Source organism: Trachurus japonicus, chromosome 6 (genome assembly GCF_045865225.1).
Source record: "Trachurus japonicus isolate A0001 chromosome 6, Traja_1.0".
Lineage (NCBI taxonomy): Eukaryota > Metazoa > Chordata > Actinopteri > Carangiformes > Carangidae > Trachurus > Trachurus japonicus.
This window is the reverse complement of record NC_140912.1, coordinates 26,251,743-26,278,915: the sequence shown is the minus strand read 5'-3', so window position 1 is coordinate 26,278,915 and position 27,173 is coordinate 26,251,743. Positions and strand designations below refer to the sequence as shown.

The 27,173-nt window shown below is 39.3% G+C and overlaps 1 protein-coding gene across 1 annotated transcript; it reads left to right on the top strand.

The window, feature by feature from the left end:
- The first annotated feature begins 8 nt into the window (after positions 1–8).
- Positions 9–27,173, top strand: hsf4 (heat shock transcription factor 4). Its single transcript, XM_085780037.1, has 13 exons — positions 9–641; positions 3,403–3,511; positions 3,617–3,744; positions 4,458–4,582; positions 9,293–9,368; positions 10,557–10,624; positions 12,576–12,675; positions 13,814–13,932; positions 14,731–14,961; positions 16,280–16,397; positions 16,587–16,652; positions 23,976–24,063; positions 25,170–27,173. Exons 1-12 carry the CDS (start codon positions 516–518, stop codon positions 24,033–24,035), a joined length of 1,326 nt encoding a protein of 441 aa, XP_085636163.1. The 5' UTR covers positions 9–515; the 3' UTR covers positions 24,036–24,063; positions 25,170–27,173.

Genomic DNA, 27,173 nt, shown 5'->3' with positions numbered 1-27,173 from the left:
TGTGATGACATTCAGTTGGATGACTGGTGTGTGGCAGGGAGGACACACAGAGAGAGAGGAGAGAGGGTGAAAGAGAAAAAGAAACCAAAAGAGCTGCAGAGATAAAAAATAAATAAATAAACAAAAATCAGGAGGATTAATTGAAGAGAAAAGAAGAGGATCAGCAAAAAGAAAAAGAAAAACCAGAGATCAGAGACGAGGTGAGGTTGTTGTTGTTGTCGTGTCGTCGAGGAGGAGGACGCACCAGAGACAGTTTGACCGACTGAGATGGAATCGAAGAGACTGAGACAAACTTGGGATTATCAGTAACAGATCATCAGCAGAGGAGTTTCTTAAACATGGACTAGTCTGAGAGTCTTCACACACACACACACACACACACACACACACACACACACACACACACATACACGCACACACACACACTCACGCCCACATACATACATTCATATACACACATACATATTTAGGTTTCCCCCTGTAGAACGGTCTTGGCAGTGGACAGGTGTCTCAGCATGCAGGAGTCTCCAGGTGCCATGGGCGTGGACGGCAGCTACGCCAGCAACGTTCCCGCCTTCCTCACCAAGCTGTGGACGCTGGTGGAGGATCCAGACACCAACCACCTCATCTGCTGGAGCGCCGTGAGTCAAACAAACACGCTCCCTACTACACATCCCAACATGACTCTGTGTTGTGTTGTGTTGTGTTGCAAGCTAAATATGATAGCCCTCTGATAGATCATGACGTTACATGAAGGTGAAAACAGATTATAATGCTATAAAATCCACTATATTCAACATTATAGACACAAAAACTGATAATAAATTAAGTCTTGCTGCCTTGATAGAGAACTGTAACCTCAAAATCTTGAATTGGAAACTCTCCTAACACCTGTATTTTTCTTATATCGCAGCAAACTGTTTCATAGATTTCATAAAAGGTGATATTGTTAGTCTATAATTAACCACCAATATGTGTCGGCCTTTATTTAATGGAAAAAAATGGCACTATACTTGCTAGTGCTTAATTTTTTGACCTTTGACCCGGCGTAAGTGGCTAATTGTTAAGCTAACTGTGGAAAAAAAAGCAAACAGGAGTTCAACTGTGAAACAATTTATTGGTAAAACAAATGCTGACATGAAGATTGTTCTCACTTTACATAATGAAATTTGCACCAGTTTTTTTTTTTTAAATGATAAAAGCCGATGACACGTGTGTGACACAAAACGAGGCTTCAGTGATAAACGTTCGTATAAGAGGACAGCGTCTCTGTTCTTCTGTGAAAGGAGACAAACACACACAAAACAGATGCTGTCCCAATCCCATGACATCTAGAGTGTGCAGCATCAGCTGTTGCATTGTCAGACTATTAGTAGACACAAGTGAGCGTCGTCGTCACCACATACAAGGTAAAAAAAAAAAAAAATACAGAAAAAAAACAACATCTTGTCACAAATTGTCTAAACTAAACTTCACACCGTTCACAGCTGCAGTGCAGACGGCACACGGTCATTCATTTTAGATTTAAATAAAGTGTAAAGTGTTTAAATACACAGAAATGAAAAAGAGCGAGATTACAGTTGCCAATGCTTAGTAAGACTGGGAGAGAGAGCATGACTCATCATGACAGAGAGAGAGAGAAAGAGAGAGTTTGATTGGCTGACTAAGCTCAATATGGCCGCCGCCGATGAATAGATCTCAACCTGTGGCGGGGGAAAACAAAAAAAGAAATTACCTTCTTAACAAAAACTCATTTCATCATATATAGTCTGTGTGTGTCCAGTCACAGCAGGCGGTGAGTCGTGTCCATGGCGATGATGAAGCACATTCACATCATCACTGGAAAACTCCGAGGTCTGGTCACGATGATGATGATGATGACAGGAAATAAAAAATGTTGTTATTTTCTTCTCGGACCTCATGCTGGTGTCACATCAGGAACCAGAGAGAGCAAAAATAAACAGAAACACTTGAAATCAATTCTGCTTTAGGCTCCAAAATGTCCAAACATGATGTTGCCTGAGAACAGTTCCCTATGATCTTAGGCAAAAGCATATGAGATATTATGTTAATGTATAATATATATATCATTCAATACACTTGAATTATTACTTAATAATATCTACACACTACTAAGCATTAGTTAACACAGTTATAGATGTTTAACCAATGTGTCATTTTGGCTCTAATGGTTAGTGAGTGTGTTTATATAAGATATATATAATAACACTTAATACACTTGTCAATACTGAAATTCATAATGAATGCCTGAACACATGAGCACTTGTAATTATTACTTATTATATTACTATTATGTAATTTATAAACCGTTAGCTTAAAGTATCATAAGCCGATCTATAATGTGTTTAATGATTATATTGTAATATTCTTTATCAATGATGGATCCGGCATTTATGATTTAAGTGTAATATCAGTTAAGCCAGTGGCATCAGATCAGTGATGAAGTAAATAATAAACAAACTTTGAAGATGTAGGTGCATATAGGGATAATGCTTTATAATTAATGAATTAGATATGTAACTAATGCTTAATAGTGTGTTGTTAGTATAAAATGTTTATCCTCTCATATTTTCTTTACAGGACTTTAAATAAAGTAATTATAAACTTGGTCTAACTCACCTACATTTGGGTTTTTAAAACCAAACGAAGGGTTCAGCTCAGTGTTTGAGATCTCATGACATTTACATGAACTTTGACTTTGACAATGCTCAAAGAGTGAAAAGCCAAAATAAGAAATGAACGTCAGGTCTCTTTCTTCACTTCTGTTCCTCCAGACTGTGTAACCCAGCAGCAGCCTGCAGATGCTCCGCTCACTGATGTTGTAATTAGTGGTGCAGCATGTTTGAGTGTGGCTCTGTGACGTCACAGAGGTTTCTTCATTCAGCCTTATCTGTTATCACAGCGTTCCCTGACCCTTTTGAACTTTTGCTATTTGCTCTCAACTCTGTTGGTTTGAAGAAGTTCAACAAAGCTGCTACATGACAAAATATGCTACAGTACATGATAGCAACATGTAGTAGTTGTTAATAGTTTCAGATTCAGCTCTGAAACAACATAAAACTTCACTGTTTTTCATTTTACTGAGATTTAAACAGGTAAAGAAAGCCACTGGTCCCACTGATGCTTGGTTGATATCCAGACTGATTAGTGTTAGTATTAGTATTAGTATTTATAACAAATATGAAGCCCCTGGAATAAGAAGGAAACAAACAAGTGAAGATATTATATCCGGGTAAATGTCAAATCTCTCCCGAGAAGAGAAAAGAGAGATCATTTGATCTTGTCCTGTCAGATCAGATTTTCTTTCTCCACTTGTGTGAACTCTGATCAGAGCTGGTATGAACTAACTCACCACCATCCTGACTGTGTTTCCTGTTTCAGACTGGGACCAGTTTTCATGTGTTTGACCAGGGACGATTCGCTAAGGAAGTCCTGCCTAAGTACTTTAAACACAACAACATGGCGAGCTTCGTCCGACAGCTCAACATGTGTGAGTACTTTCTTCTTCCTCTACTACTTCTTCTTCTTTCTCTTCATTCCTCCTCCTCCTCACAGTATTTACTCTGTGTGTGTGTGTATGTGTGTGTCTGTCTAGACGGTTTCCGTAAGGTGGTGAACATCGAGCAGAGCGGCCTGGTGAAGCCTGAGAGAGACGACACAGAGTTCCAACATCTGTACTTCCTCCAGGGACACGAACACATGCTGGAGCACATCAAGAGAAAGGTGTGGACAGAGACACACACACACACACACACACAAATACAAAGTGTCTCCAAACAAAATAACCAGTATCTACTTTATGCCGACTTAATATCACAGTATTGGAGGGATCTTAAATATACAGTATATGAATTGATGAATTTAACAATAATATGATGTAAAAAGGATATTCATATGAAAGATATTGTGCTAAGACATAAATATATATGGTACAAACATGTGCAACAAATTTGTTTGTCTCATAGAATTAAGTCTATTTTATTTTTGATACAACATTTTGTAAATACAACTCATTACAATGTGTAGTGCACGTAACATTATGTATCCTGGGACCCCCTTTGTGTAACAAAGCTAAGATATTAATGGCTTGAATTATCAGAGTTTATCTGCGTTGTGTCCTCAAATTAAGAAAGATGTTGATGAATATATGAAATCTTATGACTGTCCATCTAGTTTTGGACTCTAATCCAAGAGACTCAGAGTTGGTAAAACATCTTCAAGATCTACAACCAAGTCCCGATACCATCAATTCAGCTCTTCTTACATCAGTCAGGAAATCACCAAACATTTTGATCCATCCTCTAGGGACCCATACACCAAACAGTAAAAGTAAAATGTAAAAACAACTGAACAAGAGTTAGTTTGTCTAAACTTTTTGTCTGTAAATTGCAGATTTACTGAATGAGGCTGTACTTTGTGTGTGTGTGTGTGTGCAGGTGTCTATAGTAAAGAGCGAGGAGACCAAAGTTCGCCAGGAGGACCTCAGTAAACTTCTGTACGAGGTTCAGCTCCTCAGGACACAACAGGACAACATGGAGTGTCAGATGCAGGACATGAAACAGTGAGTAGAGAGTTTAAAACACACACACACACACACTACTGTAGCTTTTACAAGTGGGGGACCACAGAGGTTGACGGGGATGTTAAAAGGATAGCTCAACATTTTGGCAAATTGGCCCATTGCCATAATCCCTATAGTCATAGCAGTTGGTTTGTTACCTTTAATTGTCGGTGCAAGCTATTTTTAGAACGGCGGAGCAGAGTCGCGAGCTGCTCAGAGCTACGCTACGGAGGCTCATGGGATTTCTTGGTTTCCCTCATCAAACTCATCAAATACACAATCCAACAACTCCAAAACGCTCTGGTGGACAAGTTGTGACCTGCACATTCACCACGCTATGAGATAATAACAGAACGTTACGAGATGGACCCGTTTTAGAGGTAAATTCATGCAAAACCGCTGATGCAAGTTTTTCAGCAAGCAGTCTCTGTATTTACCTCTAAAACAACTCCGTCTCGTAACGTTCTGTTATTATCTCATAGCGTGGTGAATGTGCAGGTCACAACTTGTCCACCAGAGCGTTTTGAAGTTCTTGGATTGTGTATTTGATGAGAGAAACCAAGAAATCCCATGAGCCTCCGTAGCGTAGCTCTGAGCAGCTCGCGGCTCTGCTCCGCCGTTCTAAAAACAGCTTGCACCGACAATTAAAGGTAACGAACCTACTGCTATGACTATAGGGATTATGGCAATGGGGTAATTTGCCAAAAATGTTGAACTATCCCTTTAAGTGTCATCACCCACCAGTCTGCTTTGACGTAGTGTTTAGTTATACTCACACTTTTTGTTGTGTTTATACCACGTCGGTAGGTGAGCTAAACCAAATGACACGTGTGAAGTTTAGCAGCTGTGACACTGAAGTCGGCCGACTGGGGTGCAGGTCGTTCAGAAACAGTTTACATTTGTGGGTTGTACTGTATATAGGCTTCAACAGTCATAAAAGTGGTTTTCATTTGTGAAGAGTAGCTAGCTGAACAAATAATTCAAGTATTATTTTGTTAGATACACAGCTTATTTTCTGCAGTAAATGCAAAATTCAACTGAAAAATCCCACTGGCTTTTTGCTGTGAGAGTCAGGTTGAAGCTAAATTTCAGCTTGGCCTGTAAAATACATTATCCCTGTGTCACTGTATTTAAACTAGACCAGATGCAGTAGGCTCAGTGGACTACATATCCAGGATGTAAAGGTGAGATGTGCACAAAACTCAAGGCTAGAAAAGCTATATTACATTCACAAGTCAGCACCCGGTAGGAAACAAAACACTCAGCAAACAGCCAAAATCCCCACTAACTTGCTTTGCACTGGCTCATCTCATCTCATTTCATTTCATTTCAATGACCCTTCCACCTGTTTGCACCCCTCCTCCCCATCTGTGCACCATGCTCTCCGTACCGGGCACCGAAATACCACACAGATGGGCAAAGCAAAATTTTTAATGTCAGGGAAATACCAAACGAGTCCGAGCGCTGATTGCACTGCTTGTTGCACAGCCATAAAAAAAAAAAAATAGGACCGCATATGTGCCCCTGGTCCTCCAAGGCCTCATTTAGCTCCTAAACAAGTGCTGTGTGTTCACTACCACGACAGCAGTTATGTAAATTGGTGTAACTCTAATATTTTACACTTGTTAAAATGGAGTTAAAATGCCGAGATGTTGATATTCAAGTGAAACCTCAACTGCCTAACAGCTGTGGGATCTGAACTACAAAAATTAATACTATTATCCCTCCCCCAATACACAGTCCAGTTCAATATAAATTCAATTAAAGAAACTTGATTTGTCCCCAGAGAGCAACCACAACAGTAATATCCACACAATACACACATCCTTTAGGAAATAGAGGATGTGAACAATGAAGAAAATATTATTGTAATATACAGCAGATGAGTAGTTGATTAATAAATAGCAGGAAATTAACAGATCTGAAAATACAGACAAAATTAATAATAATCATTCAAGATGAGTCTGTTATAGGCTGCTTTCTGGTGTTGTAGATATATTGTTTATTTCCAAATATTGTAGGCTATAGATACATGTATATACAGCAGATTAATAAACATTGAAATACAGACAAAAAGGTAATTAAGAAGGCTGGATTACCAATCAGACAAGACTGAGAAATACCCAGGAGCCTCAGATCCTCAGGCTGTAAAAGACCTCGTTAGTCAGTCGCAATTGATTATTGACAATTTTGCAAAGCTTGGTGCACACGTTTGACTGACACAGGTCTGATACTTTTACATATTCTTGAGTCTGACTGAAAATCTAGTTTTAACAGTATTTCTTTTAAATTGTGTCCTTGTGTTGAATTAAATTAATGCATAGGAATCTGAAGCAGCAGCAGCAGCCAGGATTCACTACTCCTGGCTGGGTGTCTCAGTAAATGATTGCAAATGCGATGCTGTTAAACCCTCCAGAGTTATAAAATACTGACTTATAATATTATAAATCTGCCTTAGCCCTGCTGCTCAAACTAGACTTCCTTCCTGGATCTTTAATTTAATAACTGGTACCTGAAGCGACACACTGGGAGGGGGAGTGGGTGTCAGAAGGAGGCTCCTTGGGCTCCTTAAAGTTTATTATGCGGTAGTGTAGACATCTTTTCATTGTTATATTAACACATTTTCCTGTGTTTCAGTACCTTTAATTTTAGAAGAAAGAAACATTAGACATTTAAAACTGTGTGCAGCCTTCAAATTTGGAAAAATACAAACCCACTGTGGCTGCTTTCAGAGTTTAAATGCACCCACGTTCCCTTTTTGTAGCCAGGTTTTACAGGGAAAATTTCAGAAGAGCGATTGACCTGTCTGTTATTCCTCTTGCTAAGTTGGAACAAATTACCCAGTGGATGAACTGACTGTTTCTCTAGAGGCTATTGTTGCTGAAAATAGCTGCTGTGTGTCCATTGTGTGATGTGGCTGCTTTGTGCTCAGTATTGTTTGCTAATGAGAGGAGAGAATGTTCACCTGCTCACCTGACTAACACACACACACTCACACTTACCGGTACGCACACACACACACACTAATACACACACACACACACACTCATACACACCAGTAATGATGAACAACATTCTTAGAAACGAATGTGAACAAATGTGTGTGTGCACGTGTTCATGCATGTGCCTGGACAAAGCTCTCAGAAAAATATTCCACCACAGACTCGACCCTTTTCCATTTTATCATCGTACCTGAAAACAAATGAAAGTCTGAGTCTGATCGCATTAAACTTCTTGAAATGGCTGATACATACATAAGTTTTGCCATTTAACATAAGTTTAAATGGCAAAAATGCTATTTACATACATATTGTAGCCCTGGGTCTATGGACATAGAGAGTTTGTCAGGCTCCACCTTTATGCCACAAGTGCAATAAGTCAGTCTACCTCACAGGGAAAACTCACTGAGTTTACATTTTCATAAGTAGCTTTATATTTGATTTTTTTTTTTTTTAAATAGCTCTCTTTTTATACTTTATTTATTAGCAGAATGTGTTTTGATGTATAAGGACGAATTGTTGAATATCTTTTTTGCCGTTGGTCAGGAAAGTAATAATAATAATTTAATGGTGTAACAACTTTCATACATAAAATGCAACTCAAGCAGTACTATACAGTTGTAAAAATATAAACATAAGAAAATAAATAGATAAATTGGAAGAATAAATTAAAAGAAAGTAGAAAATTATCTAAAGAGGTAACGTCTCTTATTCATTAAGGTAGCTTGCTCCGAGCAATTGGTGCATAAAAAGAGGATGATGCTTCACTGTACTTTATTGCTGCAACTTTATGTTGTGTTCTTTTCTGCATAACTAATTTTGTTGTATTAAATATACAATAACAATATAGCCATTTACTAAGACTACATAAGTACTGCAGTATTGGGTTTAAGCCGATTGCAGCAGCGAATGATACAGCTGTATAAACCAAGGGCCTTAAAACCTCTAGGTGTTGTAGAAAAAGTTATTTGTTGTCGAAGTTACGAGCCAACAGGAGACCAAACTGTTTCATTTAGTTTGGCCCTTGCGGTCTATGGCGGTTACGACGAGGGGGCCACACCTTTCTAGACAACATCCTCCTCAGCCTCAGCTACTGTCTTTCCCTCTGTGCTGCTGCTGCTGCTTGTGCACTGCTTGTGTCTGACAGATAAAATAAAGCCCCGCCGGTGCAGACTGACTGTGACATCAACTCTGGGCAGAGGAGGAGTAACGTTGCACGCTCTCTCTTGTTATGAACCTATCTGTCACAGAGAACAAGTAAATGAGGTTTATATATCAAAGAGCAGTGGCGAGGGAGGGAAGGCCACGTAGAGTGCTGAGCCGGCAGAATCTGCAGTGGCAGGTTAGTGGGTGACACCTGGATGAAAAGTGATGTGGAAACACTGTTAGAGATGGAAGTCGGGTGAAGTGTGGAAGGGATTAAACTTCAGGCTTTATTAGGGAGGAAATAGAAAGAAAACATGCACCCACCCACCCACCCACCCAGACTCTTGTTTTTAGTGCCGATCAGCTGATTATAGATAATCCATAGTGAATCTCTTCTAATTCCCTCCACTGTATATAAACCCACAGTTTTGCTCATTTTAGTGGAGCAGTAAATAATTGAAATTCTTTGGTACAGAGGATGTTGAATACATCTGAAAGCACGACTCCAGACTCCTACTAAACATGGCTGCTCTCTGTCCTCTCATCTTCCTCCTCCTGTTTGCAGGCAGAACGAGGTGCTGTGGAGAGAGGTGGTCTCACTGAGGCAGAACCACACACAGCAACAGAAAGTCATGAACAAGGTCAGTGTGTGTGTGTGTGTGTGTGTGTGTGTGTGTGTGTGTTTGAATGACATGAACAAGAAGTCACATCTGAGTCAAACTGTAGGCAGTGAACTACATCCTGATCTGATGTTTCTGTTCTCAAGTCTTTTATGCTGCAGTTTGAGCTTCACAAGTAAGAGACTGGAAACTAGGATGTACAGTATATTCTCTATATGTGCATATATATATATACATAATATACTGTGTATCTGCATCTAATCAATATCATATCTGCAGCTTCATCACCACATATCATCCCATTCAGAAATGTAATATATGACACATGTGGGCCTATATCAAGAGTGATGTTGCCATGTCACATCAATCCATCCATCCTCCAGATATATAAAGATAAACATTTATGAATATACATGAAAAACCAACGCTAAAATCTTTGTATGAACATGCATTTCAAAGTCTACATTGTGAATTTTTATGAGATAGAAATTATGAATGATATAGTTATGCAAATTCAACCACATGCACATACAGATTTAAACATGCCTACCTTCACATTCTGCAAAACTGTTCTCAGACTTTTAGACTTATTTATAATATCAATATTGGCAGAATTTGAGATGGACATACAACATAAACATACATAAAGATACAGATTTATATAGGCTAGACATATATGTACATACCTGCTTTTATGTCATATAGAAATTCAGTATACAAATATTACATTTGCGTCTAGTCTGCTACCCCTGAGCTTCTATTACAACAACTACAACAAATGCAGCTTTAATGGATCCTACTGGCACACACCTACAGTGGTGTATAACAGGAAGTTATTTCATCCTGAGATTTCATCCTGATTTGATTTGTTAAATATGTGATTCAAAATAGTTATATAGTCATTCAATACTTAACCGCACCTAATTTCTTATTGTTCAGGGTCTATTTTTGGTTTACAGCTGGAGTAAATGGTAGAATTCAAAGAGGCCCAATGTGTGTCCCATGTCATAGATTATCTAACACATTTTGATGAGATGATGAAGGAAAGGTCATGTAACTTATCCTCCTTTTCCCACTTGTGTTTGTATTTGTGTGTATGTTTGTGTGTGCTTGTGTGTGTGTGTGTGTGTGTGAGAGAGAGAGAGAGAGAGAGAGAGAGAGACCAAGTGAAGATGCTGATTCATGCTGTGCTTTTTCTCTCTCCGCCAGCTGATTCAGTTTCTGTTCAGCCAGATGCAGTCCAACACACCCAGCACTGTGGGCCTAAAGAGAAAGCTGTGAGTGCACGCACACACCGCACGTTCATGCACGCACGCACACACACACACACACATACACGCACGCACGCACACACACACACACACACTCACATACACACAAACAGTGGAGCAATCAACAAAAGTGAGACAAACAGGGCCACAGAGGGGCAGAGGGAAGGGCTGGCTCAGCTGACAAACTGAACAATCTAACTCAACAAGCGCTGTGAATGGAGACAAGTGCTGAATCAGTCAGTCAGACACACACACACACACACACACACACACACCACACACACATACACACACCACACACACACAGTGAAGGCAGAGCAGAGTGCGTGACCCTGCTACAGCCTGTGTGTGTAAAATGCTGGTTCAGCTCTGTTGCCGAGTGTGAACAAGGCCGACATGAGAAAGGAGCGGCACGCCGGAGCACAAAAATGCTAAAGAAATCAGGGTCAGTGTGCTACCTGGGAAAGGAGCCATTTTACACCCTGTGTTTTACTCATAATTATGCACGGCCTTCTTGTTCTCATATTCTCCCTGAAGAGATCTATGTTTAGCATCTCTATGATCTCAGCATGCACTCAGCCCCTCACTCTACCTCTTCATTTTCAGTCTTAACCAACTAAAAAAGCTAAAAATATTTTAAAAGGGTCAAAAATCGTACAAAAAGCAGACTAATATGCTTCATACCAATTCATCGGCCACAACCTTTGGAGGCATTTTGCATATGAAGATCAATTGTGGCTAACAGATGCAGCCATCTTTTCCTTTTTGGTAATGAAAGTATGCCACTTTTAGATGCAAAAGTATAATGTTTCAGCTAAGTTCAGTTCAACAGCGAATGGTAAAACTGTTAAAATCAGGGGGGTAGCTATAGCTAACCATTTACCAATTAGGCCTACGGGTTGGTAACAAGTCAGAAAAGTTACCATTTGGTAGCCATTGTTGTTGTTAGCATTAATACCAGTGACAAGATAGTAGGCCTAAGTCAGAGAAGCAAAGCTTTGCTATTATTGTTGTTGTTAGCATTGTCAGCTAATACCAGTTGGTAACAAGTGGGAAAAGCAACCCTTTTGTTGTCCAGGGTGTAACTTTGGGTTAAACATTGGGGAGGGATGAAAGCAGGGGATTTACAGATTAACATAAACAGCAGAAACTGTATCTGCGATAAACCAGAGTGTTATCTGAAAAGTTAGGGTGTTAGCTAGTGATTGGTTGACCTTGTGAACTAGTGTCCCATTCATTCCTATGGCCAAACTGCAGAATTGATATTTTAAATCCTTGACACATTCATTGCTAGGCCTACACTGCAAAAGCTCAAAATCTTTCCAAGAATATTTGTCTTATTTCTTGTCAAAATGTCTCAATTTTAGTCAAAACTAATCTCTTTCCACTTAAAATAAGACTCATTGCCTAAAAATTAACTTGTTTTTAGACAGTTTTCATTCAAACTAATTTTCAATTGAAATAAGTACAAAAATCTGCCAATGAACGCAATTTTTTGTGCTTGTAATAAGAAAGAAAAACTTACTCCACTATCAGATTTTCCTACTTATTTAAACTGGAAAATTTGCTTGAAAAAAGTAAAAAGTGTCTAAAAACAAGCTACTTTTTAAAATGTGATGAGTCTTATTTTAAGTATAATTAGATTTATTTTGACTAGAAATGACATTTTGACTAGAAATAAGACAAATATTCTTGGTAAGATTTTGAGTTTTTGCAGTGTACATTGCAGTTTTAATAGTGGTAAAAAGCAGAGATCTTTTCAATTTAGAGTAATTATAGGAATTTATATTATTCAAAACCACCAAAATTAACAACAAATCCTCAATGTGTAATTTTTTACTCATTAATTATTCAGTACCCTGATGATGTGATGATGGTGTCTCACTGCTGTCATGTCTAACTGTTATGACTCAACATGCGTGAATGTTTATTAATTAAAAATGTAATCTCCCTCCAGGCCCCTGATGTTGGATGATGGCTCTCCCAGCCCTCCTGCCTCCAAGTTCAGCCATAGTCACCCAATGGAGCCCATGCACGAGCCCTTCTACATTCAGTCGGTGAGAAAATTATACAGTTTGTATTAAATAAATAAGTAATAATATCTAGTAAAACATTAAGCCCATGTGTAGTAGTAATTGAAGCTCTCGATGACACATTTTGCTGGGAACTATATTTAGTAAACTACTGGGCGCTGCTGACCTTCCAACACCGAGCACAAATGATGCCGGCAGCCACATCCAGTAAACGTCAACTCTGTAGTTACTGCCTGGTGTTTCTGAGTGCACGGCCATGTTGGGATTTTACTCTCGAAGCCACTTGATTTAGCACCCACCGGTCGTAATACGGAGTAAATCACAGTCTCCAGCAGCTCAAGAGAGTGAACTTGGAACATAATATCCACAATATCATAGTAAAAATATTGGATATGTTGAATATGTATACTAAACATAAATTTACTTCAACAGGCTTCATGTTATGTTCTGCCAACACTAGAGGGAAGCAGTGCGTAGAGACAGATTTACGGCCACACATGTGCTATGTGTGACTGTACACACACACACTGTACAAACCAATGTTAATGTGGATGGAAGATAACTGTTTTTGTAACATAGAAATGTCACATAAAGGCTTTAACACGGAGGCAAGGAGCGATAACTACATGTTTCATAACTTCATACTACAGAAAAAAAGGATATAAATGCTGTAATATCTTTATTTTAAGGCTGATTATTTTACCTTAAAATGTCACTAGTGGTTGAATCACTAAAATGTTGCTTTATCATAAATACTGTACATGTTTCAGTGACGGAGGGAGCTGTGGAAAAGGAACAAGTAACTTACTGGTGGCTCCACTGCTTGAAATGTCTAGCAGCTGTATCATAGAGTGGGTTTTATATAATACCAGTTATTAATAAATGAGAGTTAATGGGTAGCTGTACAACCATACCGTAGAGGTTACAAATTTCAGCTCCTTTGGCACATAATACTTAAAATGCTCTTTTTTTAGGAAAGTGGTGAACTTCTGCTACGTAGTATTTTGTACGGTAAAACTTGATTCTGATATTACAGTAACTCAGTTTATACAGTCTGTAGAGAATACTAGACCTCTCTAATGTTACAGCTCCATTTATTTTTTATTTCAAATCAAACCAGGATGAGAAACGTTACCTCAGTCCCTCTCCTCTTCATCCTCAGCCATCCAGTGACACTGCCTCTTGCTCTACTAGTGGGCTGACAGGAGGACCAATCATATCCGACGTCACTGACATTTCTCAGGCCAGCATGGCTCTCCAGATGCAGCCTGATGAGACCAGGTGAGTTAAGCAAACACACAACCATACATCCACCATCAAGTCCACAGACTCAGACTTAGAGATGCTTTATCGATCCTTAAGGAATTTCAAGTATCCAGTAGAGCAGACAGTATGCATATAATCTAAGGGCATCTAAGAGCAATATACTGTATATACATAACACATAAAAGTAAGAAAAAAATATACACTGTATATCTTTATAAAACTATGTACAGTATGCATATGTTTTGAATACTATAATAGACTAAATTATAGAGAAAAAAGACAAAACTGTACCAAATTAAAGCAGAAGTAAGCGATCCGGTCGTTTTGGCTAACTTCTTGTCAGCCGATGGAGTTAGCAGTCCCCGCCCTCGTCCCTACGTCACCACATTCACGCGCATCCCTTGGCTGCACACACAGAGAGGACCGCCCCTTTATGCCATTCTCTCTCCTCATTGGATAAAGGTTGTAGGATACAAGGAAAGTTTTCTCCTCGGCTTACAGCAGAGCAGAGTGACTGACAGACCCGTGTTTCGGACCAAACACTCTAGATAAGTGATTGCTGTCGGAAGTTATAACTATTTAAGACTTATATTAACACAAACATTCGGCTTACTTCTGCTTTAGATATGCATAATGTATAAAACTATAAAAATGTGCAAAGGAAGAAAAGCGGTGTAAATGTAATTGTTTGTGATTATCTACTTCAGCATCTACAAGCACTTGACACTGCTGCATCAAACTGACTGTTCTTTTTTTAAATATTTACTTGACCGACCATCACTTTTGACTCACAGCGTTTGACTTTGCTCGCAGGGAGAAGTGCATGATGCTCATCAAAGAAGAGCCCGTGAGTCCAGGCGTGAGAGGAGGAGGGAAAGGAGGCAACGTGGGTGGAGGAGAGGCCGTGGCGTTGACCTCCTCCTGTGAGGTCTGCTCCTCAGAACCTCCTGTCCTCCCGGTCGCGATGGTCCAGTCTGTCCTGGAGGGGAGGAGCTCTGCGGCCGCCGTGGTGGAGAGGAGGACCAAGAGACCCGCCCTCGATCGGTAGGTGGTCAGAAGAACACACGCGTACACTATACATGTAGGCCGGATTGCACCAGCAAGGGTTAACAGCTTAAGTCGAACCTCTGTTGCACCAAACTAGTTCAGAGTTTAGTTTTTACTTTAAAACTTTTTTCAGAAGAAGCTCCCGCACACTGTGTCACTCTCAGTTATTTTATTAAAGCAACATTTCGGTCAGGAATATGACCTTCATCAGGCATATAAGGTCATATTCCTGACCGAAACGTTGCTTTAATAAAATAACTGAGAGTGAGACAGCGTGTGGGGGCTTCTTCTGAATTTTGCAATTTGGGTTATGCCCTCCTCCTACGCACCTGTATCTTCAGGTGTGCTGAGACCTTTCACTTGCACTTTAAAACTTTTTAACACCAGTTTAAAATGTGATCTATAGGATTAATTTGAAATTTGCAGTCAAGGAGGATTTTCTTTCATAATGGCAGCATTTTTGAGATGGATCAAGGAAACCCAAGTTCCTCATGAAGACAGCTCTTTTCTTTTTTTTTGCTAGCTAGCAACAATGTATGTTTTGTTTTGGAAAAGCAGCTTTAACTCACAAGGCAACATGCTAATTATTTATATATATATATTTATTTGCATACCAATTTATTCAATTTTAATTTGGATTTGCACAGTTACTGTATTCCTATGTATTAAACTCAGTTTAAATTCAGTTTGAATTAATAAACCTGGTTGATTTTAGTTTGAAATGATGCAACAGAGCTTGTCTTAATTTTAAACCTGGATTAACTAATTTTAAAGAGGAACTATGCAGGATTTGTACCTTATATGCTACATTTTTACCTTTACCTAAATACTGTAAACAGCTCAGGAGTAATTGTGATGAATACATAAATGACTTGTAACTTGTTACGAAGGAGAATGGAGACTCTCTGCCTTCCACGTAGCGTCTCTAGGCTGAAAACCAAGCTTACATGATCAGCGCCTCCAACCCGTAACCCATAATCTCTTGTTTATGACAGATAAGACTACACAAATATACACATTGTAACACATATATGATGTATAACGCTGCTTTCTCACCAGTTTCATTAAAAAAACACATGCACATGGGCGGGAGGAGGGTTAGCAAAACAGCAGTAAAGTGACCGAATTTGCATAGTTAAAGTTTGAACCTAATTTCACCAAACTCTGACTAGATCTTGGATTAAAGAAAACCTTGTTGGTGCAATCCAGCCATATAAGCCATGCCTCGTACATTCTGATGTTTAAAGAGGCAGAAAACTGTGCAGTGAATTAAGTGTGTGTCTATGTGTGTGTGTGTGTGTGTGTGTGTGTTCAGGGTGGAGGTTTCCGATACAGTGGAGAATGTGGACATGAGCCTGGAGGAGCTGCAGCAGCTGCTGCTCAGAAGCCATCAGCAGAGCACCGTGGAGGCCGGGACCAGCGCTGTTATGGATGTCAGTAGATCACACAAACAGAAACATGCTGACAGGCAACTGCAAATACACTCTGACATGTCTGATATTGAACATTTAAAAAATTTCAAACTGGTAGTTGTATCTGCCGTTTTCATACACAGCAGCAAATTAACTTTTTTTTCTCCCTCTCCTGCCTCTGTGTGTGTGTGTGTGTGTGTGTGTGTGCAGCCCTTCAGTTTAAGCCTACCTCTGACTGAGTGGAACTTCACAGAGATGGAGTCCAACCTCAAATCAGTAAGTCATCCAGTGTGACAGCCGAATACTGTAGATAACAAGTGAGCAGAGCCTCAAGGGAGAAGGTTTCCTACTAAAGAGGAACCACCTGCACATTTAATGATGCTGCTGCTGCTGCATGACGGCAACTCAAAATGTATACTGTATGTCTGAAACAACATCTGAGTGCTTCTTCTTTTTAAGACGACAGCCACAGGTATCTGTTCACGTCTTAAAAAAGTTTGTTTTCATTTTCCTTATATGTGACCACTTGTGGTGCAATTTGAACATTGTCTGTGTTTTCTAGAGACGAAGGAAGTGAATATTCATGTGTTGTGGAGGTTTACAGACTTTTTTTTACATGACTGGACACAATCTTTCTGATTTGATTTTAGTGATTCATGTTCAAGTTAAAACATTAAGGACATAGGTTTGGTCTCAATGTTGGTAGGGACACTACACTAGCTCCAAAACAAGGAGGACTTGATGCTATAATAGGCTAATATCGTCACCAAAATTATGGTCCGTAAGTAAACCTACACTCTTGATATGGTGAATATGTTATTAAAACAGTGTTAAATTTCTTTTACGGTTGCATTTCAGTCCAACATTCACTAACTTTTAGCTTGGTTTTTGGTCTCCGCCGACTCTTGAGGAAAACATGTGTCTCTGTAGCTGCAAAATGCTCCACTGTCTCCACCAGGTGGCTTCACCTGAGCTGACATTGAAATGAGGAGTGAGACTGAACCAGAACAGTAAAGTTGTCAACCATACAAATCAAATCAAATCAACTTTATTTATATGGCACTTTTCATACAATGTAACACAAAGTGCCTCACAGAGGATACAACCAAAAGAATTAGGTTGAAGCTCTTTTGTCGGTTCATCATAATCATCACAGACTACGAGCTTTTCTCTTTACACAGAGTTACTTCATCTTCTATTAAAATAGATTTATTAACCCCCTCTTTGTTCTTGTGTAGTGGGTGAATAGTACGATCTGCTCTTCCACAGCATTGACTCACTCATGAGTCATATCCACTAAGTTAGTGTGGACGTCTCCCTGCACTGCACCTTGGATGGTCGATCTTTACCTTCATTTAGACTCAATAGCACTTAGCTTTAACATGCATGGTGCTGTTAACTCCCAATCTGTGTAAAATATACACAAATCTCAACTATAATTGTGAAATGCAATAATACTGTATTTAGCCCCATATAACGACCAGGTTAATCAGGTGTGAGCTCAAGTGAACATGTGTCTTAAATGAATAGTTCACCAAAAAATGAAATTCAGTCATTATTGACTCACCCTCATGCTGGTGAATACTCTGGAGTAGTTTTTTATTCCTCAAAGTGCATCTAAAGACCTGGGAGGGGTGTTCGTAGTCCAACAAAAACTTTATATATGAGAGTCAATAGCAAAAACGTCCATAAAACTACACAAAAACCTTGTAATATTCCTCCACACTGCTCGTCCGCTGCAATCCAAGTGTCCTGAAGGGATACAGTCCAGAGTTTACTCAAAACGACATAATTTAGGACATTTTTACAGCCTAAACAGTCCTGTATTGAATTTGCCTGGGCCACGCTCTCACGTTCACGCGATGACGTTGTTTCGAGTAAACTCTGGACTATATCCCTTCAGGACACTTGGATTGCAGAGGACAAGCACTAAGGAGGAATATTACAAGGTTTTTGTGTAGTTTTATGGACTTTTTGTGTCGGACGCTACTGATTCTCCTATAAGGATTTCGTTGGACTATGAATCGAGTATTCATCAGCATGAAGGTGAGTCACTAATGACTGAATTTCATTTTTGGTGAACTATTCATTTAAGGCCATCAATAAAGATACACATCAGACCCATTGATTTCATTGACACACTGAATTTAACCACGTTACTGTAACAACACTCACATCGGTGCAGTGTGGAGAGCTTCCAGCAGGTGGAAACAGATCAGTGACTCAACACTCAGCTCATAAAAGAGTCGGTTTTGCTGCAGAGGAGGAAAATCAAATTGTCTAGTGTCGCTTACAGATTTTGCATCCGGACCGAAATAATGTTAAAATGTCTGCCCCACCCCCTCGTTTCCCCGCTCACCACCACCACCACTGTCCGCTCAGTCTGTACCTCAAACGTCAGACAGCCCACTGTTAAAACTCAATGCGGGCAAAGTAATCAATAATGTCACTGAAGTCTAATTTTCTGGCCGCCTCGCATTGAATAGACACGATAGTGAGGCTGTTCAGTCTGTCTTGACATATTGTGGCGCTTAAATAGTTTTTCAGGTGCATTGTGAAAAGCTCTCTCCTCCTCAGCAGCAGCAGCAGCAGGAAATGCACAAAACAGACTAATTGTGCAGCCACACCTCCACAGAAATACTAAAAAAAATACTAATCTGCTACACTGCATTTAACCGCTGATGTGTGTGTGTGGAGAGAGGGTCCGCTGGTAATCGATACTGTAACTGATATACAAGTCTGGTGTCAAATCGGTGAAAGTGTGTTTGCCTGATTGGATTTGAGAAACGCTGGCTAATCTGTTAGATGTCACTTGAACTACAGTACCTTTGGTTTTGTATTTTCCTGTGCTGGGTTGTGTGCTGTTGAAACATCTGTCATAATAACTAGAGTAGTTTCACAGAGGATCCAGTGTTTACAGTAAATACTCCAGTTTTTTTTCCATGTCTGTTGAATTAAGGAAAATATTAAACATCATATACCCAAGTACAATACAATTATACAGTATACATGTAAAATGTAAAATCCAGATAAAAGATAACAAGAGAATGACAACCAAAACCAAAATATTAACAGCAATAACAAATACTTAACAGTCTGTACAACTCAAAACTGTATATATCTTACAAAACTTTATGGAATGTCTATTTTATACAGTATATATATGAATTTATTCTTTACGTCTGCTTTTTCTACTTTATCTTATCTTATCATATCTTATCTTATTGTATATTATATTATCGTATCGTATCGTATCGTATTGTATTGTATATTATATTATATTATCGTATCGTATCACATTGTATTGCATTGTATATTATATTATCGTATCGTATCGTGTATTATATTATTGTATCGTATCGTATCGTATTGTATCGTATCGTATCGTATATTATATTATCGTATCGTATTGTACATTATATTATCGTATTGTATCGTATCGTATCTTATCAAATCAAATATTATCTTATTGTATCGTATATTATCTTATCACATCGTATCTGATCTTATGCACCAAAAAAAACATACACCGTGACTGAATCAAAATAAATAGGACATATGAGGATGTTCACATTGGTTCTTATTAGCCAGCACATACGCTGATGATGAATCATCAATAGTCAAATCATTAATCAACACAAGTTTCCTTCTCTCTGACTGACCATGAAGTCTGTATTTATAAGCTAAGTTCAGTTTCCAGTCACAAGCATTAACAAATCCATTGATTAGAGGTTGCAGCCCTCAGCTTCCCGATAAATTGCATCAATTCATATTGTAGAACGGACACTAAAAGTAAGTACTGAGTTAAAACTTCTTAATACAACTTATAAAACTTGCTGCAGGACTCCTTGTTGAACATAACATAAACTTGTCCTCTGCAGAGCTGTCCTGATCATGTCACATGCACTTCTTGATCTTAACAGCTACCAGAGAGAAAATAACAGAGTCCTTTTTATGTCTCTTTTTTTTGTAACAAGTGCTCCAGTGGAAGTGGATGATAACGCGTCAACAGCTCTTGTGTAGCTAGAAAAAGTCATTATCATCCATTATCCAGAGCCGTGGTCCTCCTCCTCCTCCTCCTTCTCCGTCTGAAAGGCAGATGTCTTGATGCTCGGTGTAATATCTCGTTTAAAGGAGGAGCTTGTTTCTCCTCTATCTATCCCCCCGTTTGATTTTGTTTGTGCAGCTGACAGTCAATACTACTCCCACTAATTAGAGAGTGCTGCAGCTTTTTTCCACTTCCAGTTCCCCAGTCTTAGTCTGAGTGTGCGTGCGTCTTTTGGTTTGCCCTCGTATTCTGGTGGTGATAATATATCAAACACTCACACTGCCATTTACCCAAAAGATGTTGTGTAACCATCTTCAGGCGCTTCAGCCCGACTTGAAGATCTCTTTTTATTCATTTTGGAGAAAATCTGAATACCACTCATGTCATGCTTTGCCTCCACAGTCTCAAGGCTTTGCTGGGTTATGTGTCTGACTCTGGTGGTTTCACTCTCAGCTGATTTATCACTGCTCTCTCTGACCGCAGTCCCGAGCCAGCAGACAAATTGTGATATTCCTCTTTCACATCCGCCTCTCTTTGAGTTCCCCTGTCTTCTGTCTCTCTCTCTCTCCGTCCTCAGCTTCTTCATTACTGCTTCTCTACCTTTCTTCCTCCTCTCTGCTTCCCCGACAAGCCGCCTCTTTCCTCTGTAGAGAAGATATATACACAGAGCTGTTGACAAGTGAACGTAGCTCACAGGAAGGCACTTAAATGCGAGGGGATGAGGCGGTGATAAAAGGAAGTGGCAATAAGATTCAATGGGATTTCAGACATGTTTTTAGATGTGTTTCAGCAAAGTCTTGTGCGAATAGTGTTTTAGACAGTTAATATGAAGGTTTTGTGTTAAAATTAGTTTTTTTAGATGTGGTAACTTTGACTTTTGGGTGTCAAATTCACTCAAGTCATAGTAGAGCATATATAGAGGGTTGTGCTGGTAATAACACCAACAAAACACCACCATCTCATTCCTGCCTCACTTGGATTTGAAGTGTCCTTAGTGATTGTAGGAGCTGGCTATTATCTCAGCGTAGGTCATTGTTAAAATGTATGAAAACCCACACGGTTGAGCCAAAATAGCAAAAATAATGAATAAAGCATGTGCTGATTTGATTCCAGTGAGAAAGTGTCAGAAGGGAAAGATAAGAGGTGGATGCATTTTACAGCAGAAAAACAACAACAATATTAATAATAAGAAAATGGCTGCACATTTAATCAAAAATATAATCAAAATACAAAATGCATGTAACTACAAAATCCTAATCAAAGGAGCTGCAATCTTTTCGATTAAAGGTAAAATATGACATTGTCTGCTCCATTAGGGTTGCGGTGCTACAGAGATGCTTCAGCTTACATATAATATTCTCCATTTGTAAGGAAACATGTTTCTTTGGTTAAAGCAAACCCAAGAAATAATCACATAATCATTATTTTAGCCTACCCTAAAATGAAAAAGATAAAAGCGATCACTCCTGATTGAAACTCAACCGCAGTTTCCTTTTGTGTGTGTGTGTCTGTATCATGCAGCCCTAAACCAAAACACTATAGAATATAGCAGAGACGTTTTTATTTAATGTTATCACAGATATTGACAAGTTAAAAGTGTGAAACTTTGGTGAATACGTTGCAACGTTGCATGTGTGTTCACATGTGAAAGAATTTCGTGTACACTCCTGAGTTTAGAGGCAATGACAGGACTGACACTTATATATTCTGGAGCCAGTTCAAAAACGTCATAAAAAATTTAAAGTTGACTCTTAAAATGTAAAGGGAGCCAGTGCATTGAAGCTAAAACAGGCTGAAGTATCGGCCTGACAGCGTCATGTGATCTCAATCTTTGCTTAGTTCTCATCTGCTTCCTCTCATCGCGGCTTCTGCTGTAGCCGTTGAGCAGGCAGGCGTCGAACACACACAGCCTGGTGATAGTGGACATCGAGTCAACACAGCGAGCGATGTTAGGAAGAAGTGAATCAGCCGGCTCTGGCTCTGGTGGTGGGCCGTGCTCAGTGGTGGACAGTAACAGGTGGACAGTTGAGTACATATCCAGAGGATTTGTACTTTACAGAGTATTAGATTTCTTTGGTACTTACAGTATTACTCTTACTTGAATGCATTTCCAGGACAAATATTTTTACTTTTACTCGAGTTAATTTCTAGGAAGGATGAAAAGTACTCGTTACTTTCAGGTCTGCTCTTTTTTTTTCTAAAATCCTATTGGACACGAGCTGTGTTTGTCAAAGAAGGAAACCCTAACCCCTAAAAGCAGCACATCAGTGCAGGTGGTTTCAAAGAGTTAATTCTCAGAAACAAGAGTTAAAAGCTCCTTAAATTCATTTAGAAAAAAATATAGTAATTCATTGATGTGAAAAATAAGAAATTTACTCTTACTCTTACTTAAAGTAAATTTAAAAGCATGTACTTTTGGATACTTAAAGCAGAAGTAAGCTGGTCGTTTTGGCTAACTTCTTGTCAGCCGATGGAGTTAGCAGTCCCCGCCCTCGTCCCTACGTCACCACATTCACGCGCATCCCTTGGCTGCACACACAGAGAGGACCGCCCCTTTATGCCGTTCTCTCTCCTCATTGGATAAAGGTTGTAGGATACAAGGAAAGTTTTCTCCTCGGCTTACAGCAGAGCAGAGTGACTGACAGACCCGTGTTTCGGACCAAACACTCTATAGAAGTGATGCTGTCGGAAGATATAACTATTTAAGACTTATATTAACACAAACATTTCACTTACTTCTGCTTTAAGTACCTTTAAAAGCAAGTACTTTTTTACTCTTACTCAAGTAACATGTCGACTGAGCTACTTTTACTTGTAATGGAGTAAATTTTGACCAGTAGTATTTGTGCTCTTACTCAAGTACTGGGGTCGAGTACTCTGTCCATCTCTGGCTGCGCTCAGTGTAGCTACGGCTGCAGGTGAAGCTTCTTTCTGCTTCAGAGGAACACCGAGTCGATGAGAGCGTGACCACCCGGTGACCCTGCAGACTAACAGTCTTCACACTGAAGCCGCGCTCTGTTCTCTGCAGTCGGACGGCACAAAGACATAATTCAGTCACAGAGATCTCAGACTCTCTCACACACCACAGGAGCTGCTGTCGGCTATCACCGAGATGCTGATGCTAGCTGGAAAAGATAAGAAATAAAACTCCTATCCAGTCAATAGTAAGCAAATATAATGTAGAGAGCTCACAGGTCGACTGCTGAGTTATCTGGGATCAATAAACATTACTGTGCAGCGATGAGTGCGAAGTGAACACACAAGGAACATGTCGGAAAATAGATTTTACATCTCCTACCTTCACCGGGAACACCACTAAAGAGCTGAGTTAGACGTACACTGACACTGAAACGTGTTGTTATAAACATTAATGGACCTGCTGCCGGCTGCCTCAACAGTATCTCTCTTTTATCTCCTCCTTCATTTCCTCTTTCTGACTGATGAACGTCCACCGTACTTTTGCTCATGTATCAGTCGTGTTCAAACATAAGACAGAAGTATTTGTGTTATTAGAGTTGTAAGACTAAACGTGTGTTTGTCCTCCGTCGTAGTACATGTTCCAGAATCAGGAGGCGGAGGCTTTTCCAGCTGCTGGTTGTGAGGAACAGTGACGGACCCGAGCTGTGGACGGAGTTGGAGGTAACTGAAATATTACCCTAAAGTTTACTATTAATTCTTAATTAATTCCTTTCAAGTTATTTTTTATTTATTTATTTTTACCAGACCTTAACCATCTCCTTCCTCGTGACTAAACCCAACCTCTCAGTTGTTTTATCTTTTGCTTTAAAGGGACAACGAGGAGTTTTGGAAAAGCGAAGCGTTTTCACACTACATTTATGAGCCTCCGCGCGCACCGTAAAATTCTTTGATCGGCGCAAGACAGACTCATGTTTTCATTCATCAATAATCAAAGTCAGAGGTTCAAAGAGGTTCACATACCGTCGTAGTTCCGACCATAAACGGCGGTTTGGCTGCGTTATTCTCATGACTCGCCACGAAGGAAACGCTGGTCGGCTCGCCCAGCATTTCCACCACCACTAATAATAACAAAATAACGATAGAGACAGAACGATATATTTATCGAAAATGGGCCCATTAACAAGTGTGGGTAGCGGAGATTCATCCACATTAACGTGAGACTTTTTTATAACCGAATAGAAACTCCTCGTTGTCCCTTTAAAATGCCTTTCCTTTCTAATCTTAACTGCATCTCCTTTCCTGCCCAAACCATTTTAACCCTTTTAAATGTTTAAATTGAATTAATATTAATTAATGAGTCTATCTCAGTGGGAAGATCTGAAAAGACAATATAATAGCAACCTTTGCTGAGACACCACTCTGTGTAGTTTTAATCCCCTAACCTCAACCTTCATGTTAAACTTGATAATCCCATGAAACACAATGTGTTTCTCCTTAAATACTTTATTAAATACTTCTTCTGCATCTGCAGCACTAAACTTCTAAACAAACATTAGCCATACAGATGAAAATATTGCATTTGGAATTTGCACTTTATTTTAATGTCAATATCACATGATTTAGATATTATTGTGTGCATCATCTGTTGTCAAATTATAAAACCATTTTAGACCTAAACAAAGGGAGTTATACCTTAACATGAGCCGCCTCGGTGGGAGATGAACACTGATGGAGATACATCCTCCCTCGTGTATTTTCAACCTGAAGTCACAGATTATTTAATGAACTGTTGTTTCCTGACTCTGTCGCCTTGTGTCTGTCCTCAGGCCTCAGAAGCTGCTGCTTCCCTCATTATTCCACTCTGCATGAGTTTGATCTCACGGCCCTGCCAGGCTCGTTCCTCCACTTGGCTTTATTCTCATTCTTTACACTTCCACATCTCTACAGAATGAAAAAAGCCTGTGGAGATCATGTGGATTTTTTTTTTCTTTATTTCTTTTCTTTTTTTTTTTTTAAATGGACTGATCAAAGCTCACACTTCCTGGTTAGCTGACTGCCATCGGCTTGTATCAGCTATTACATCGGCTCTGTGGGCGTGGTGACCGCTGCCTGCATTGGAAAGACGCTGGTCTAAGTTACCGAAAAACGAACAAACAAAACAAAAAATGAAAAACAAAAACCAAAAAAAAAAGTGTGTTATGACATGACTATATCTATAGACTCCAATATTCAGCCAGCTGGATGCAGACGGTGCATTCTTGGCTCCAGCACTTTAGTCTTTGTGTGAGAGGGAGTTCCTGCTTGTGGAGGTGATTTTTTTTTCTTTCTTCCTATTACGGATGTATACAAATGAATATTTTTATTATTTTATGCTTATTACAAAAAAAATTACTGTATTTGTATTCAGTCTGTGTAAGGGTGTGGGAAATGTAAGGGCTCCTTATTTAATAATGAATGCATTTCAAATCATGATATATGTGTCGAGACAGATGAGAGGTACGTTAACCTTCGTGATATGAAAGGTTCTTCTAGCAGAAATATGGAGTCAAGCCACTCTAAAATACAGAAAGAAACCTTTTTCTTTTCTTTTCTTTACTTTTCTTTGAAGCATATCATGATAGAAGGTTTTACCCATCTAATGTATCTTTGCACAGGCCTGACATGTAGCCTTAGACTACTCCTCTTCTGTCCATTTAAATGTGAGGTTTTAAGTACATATTTAAAAAAACAAAAAAACTAACAAAAAAAAAACACTTCTCATTGACAAAAAGCATGAACACCACTGCATTTTTGCACAATCCGTATCAGTAGTTACATATGGTTACGACAAATGGTCAATTATTTTCTGTATGTAGATGAACAACGCTCTGTTTTGCTCTCGGAGGGGGGCGGCAGAAGATTTTTCCAAAAAAAAAAAAAAAAACTCGAAAGGCAAAAATTTAGTCTTTTCATGATGAGCTTTCTGAATGTTACAGCTGTTGTCATCTGGAAACAAAGACCACATGTTGAGTCGTCGAGACATATGGACTTTCATGAGTGTGCATAGACACATAGAAAAACTGATAAACAGTCAAGACAATGGGATGCTGGTTTTCATACTATGTAGAAAAAACAAAAGACAAAAAAACAAACAAATGTAATTGTCCAGGAGCCGGTCTTTATGAAGATTTCATTATGATTGACTATGTGTCATTAATGTAAATGGTGGGGTGGTTACTTGAGAATTGAACCCGTTATAAAAAACCATGAGTACCTGCTTGACGAAATGCATATTGATTACTAAAAAAAATCATTAACAATTCTAACTGATTATGCCATTCGATGTAAAATATTAAGTCGTCGACACTGGTTGCAGGCAACGGTTAAGATATGAACTTAGTGCTCAATATACTTCTGGGAAATCTTCCTCGGAGATGAGTTGAATTGTGCAATACTGTACAGAACTGTGAGAACTCGCAAAATTTGCAATACATGGATGACCATAGGAATGTAGGAAACAACAACTGTGAGTGGTGGACTGAAACACAGTGTAAAAACGTAAGATGCACCGCAGGAGGAGAAGAGTCGGCCCTGTGAATATTGAAGCCCTGCTAGCTCGTCTGAAGCCTCACGTGCAGGTCAGCGACAGTGTGGCCCGCGGGGTTGGAGTTTAAATATTACGGCGCCATCACCCATTATTAATGCAAAACTATAAGCAATGAGTGGTTGCACTGAATCGCTGTACATTTTGTCCCCTGCGTGAATCCAAAAGCTCAGTTATCCCTTTTACACTGAAGGAAGAGCAGCTTCAGCTAGCAGGGCTAAAGTCAGTCAGGTAGCGATTTGCATTA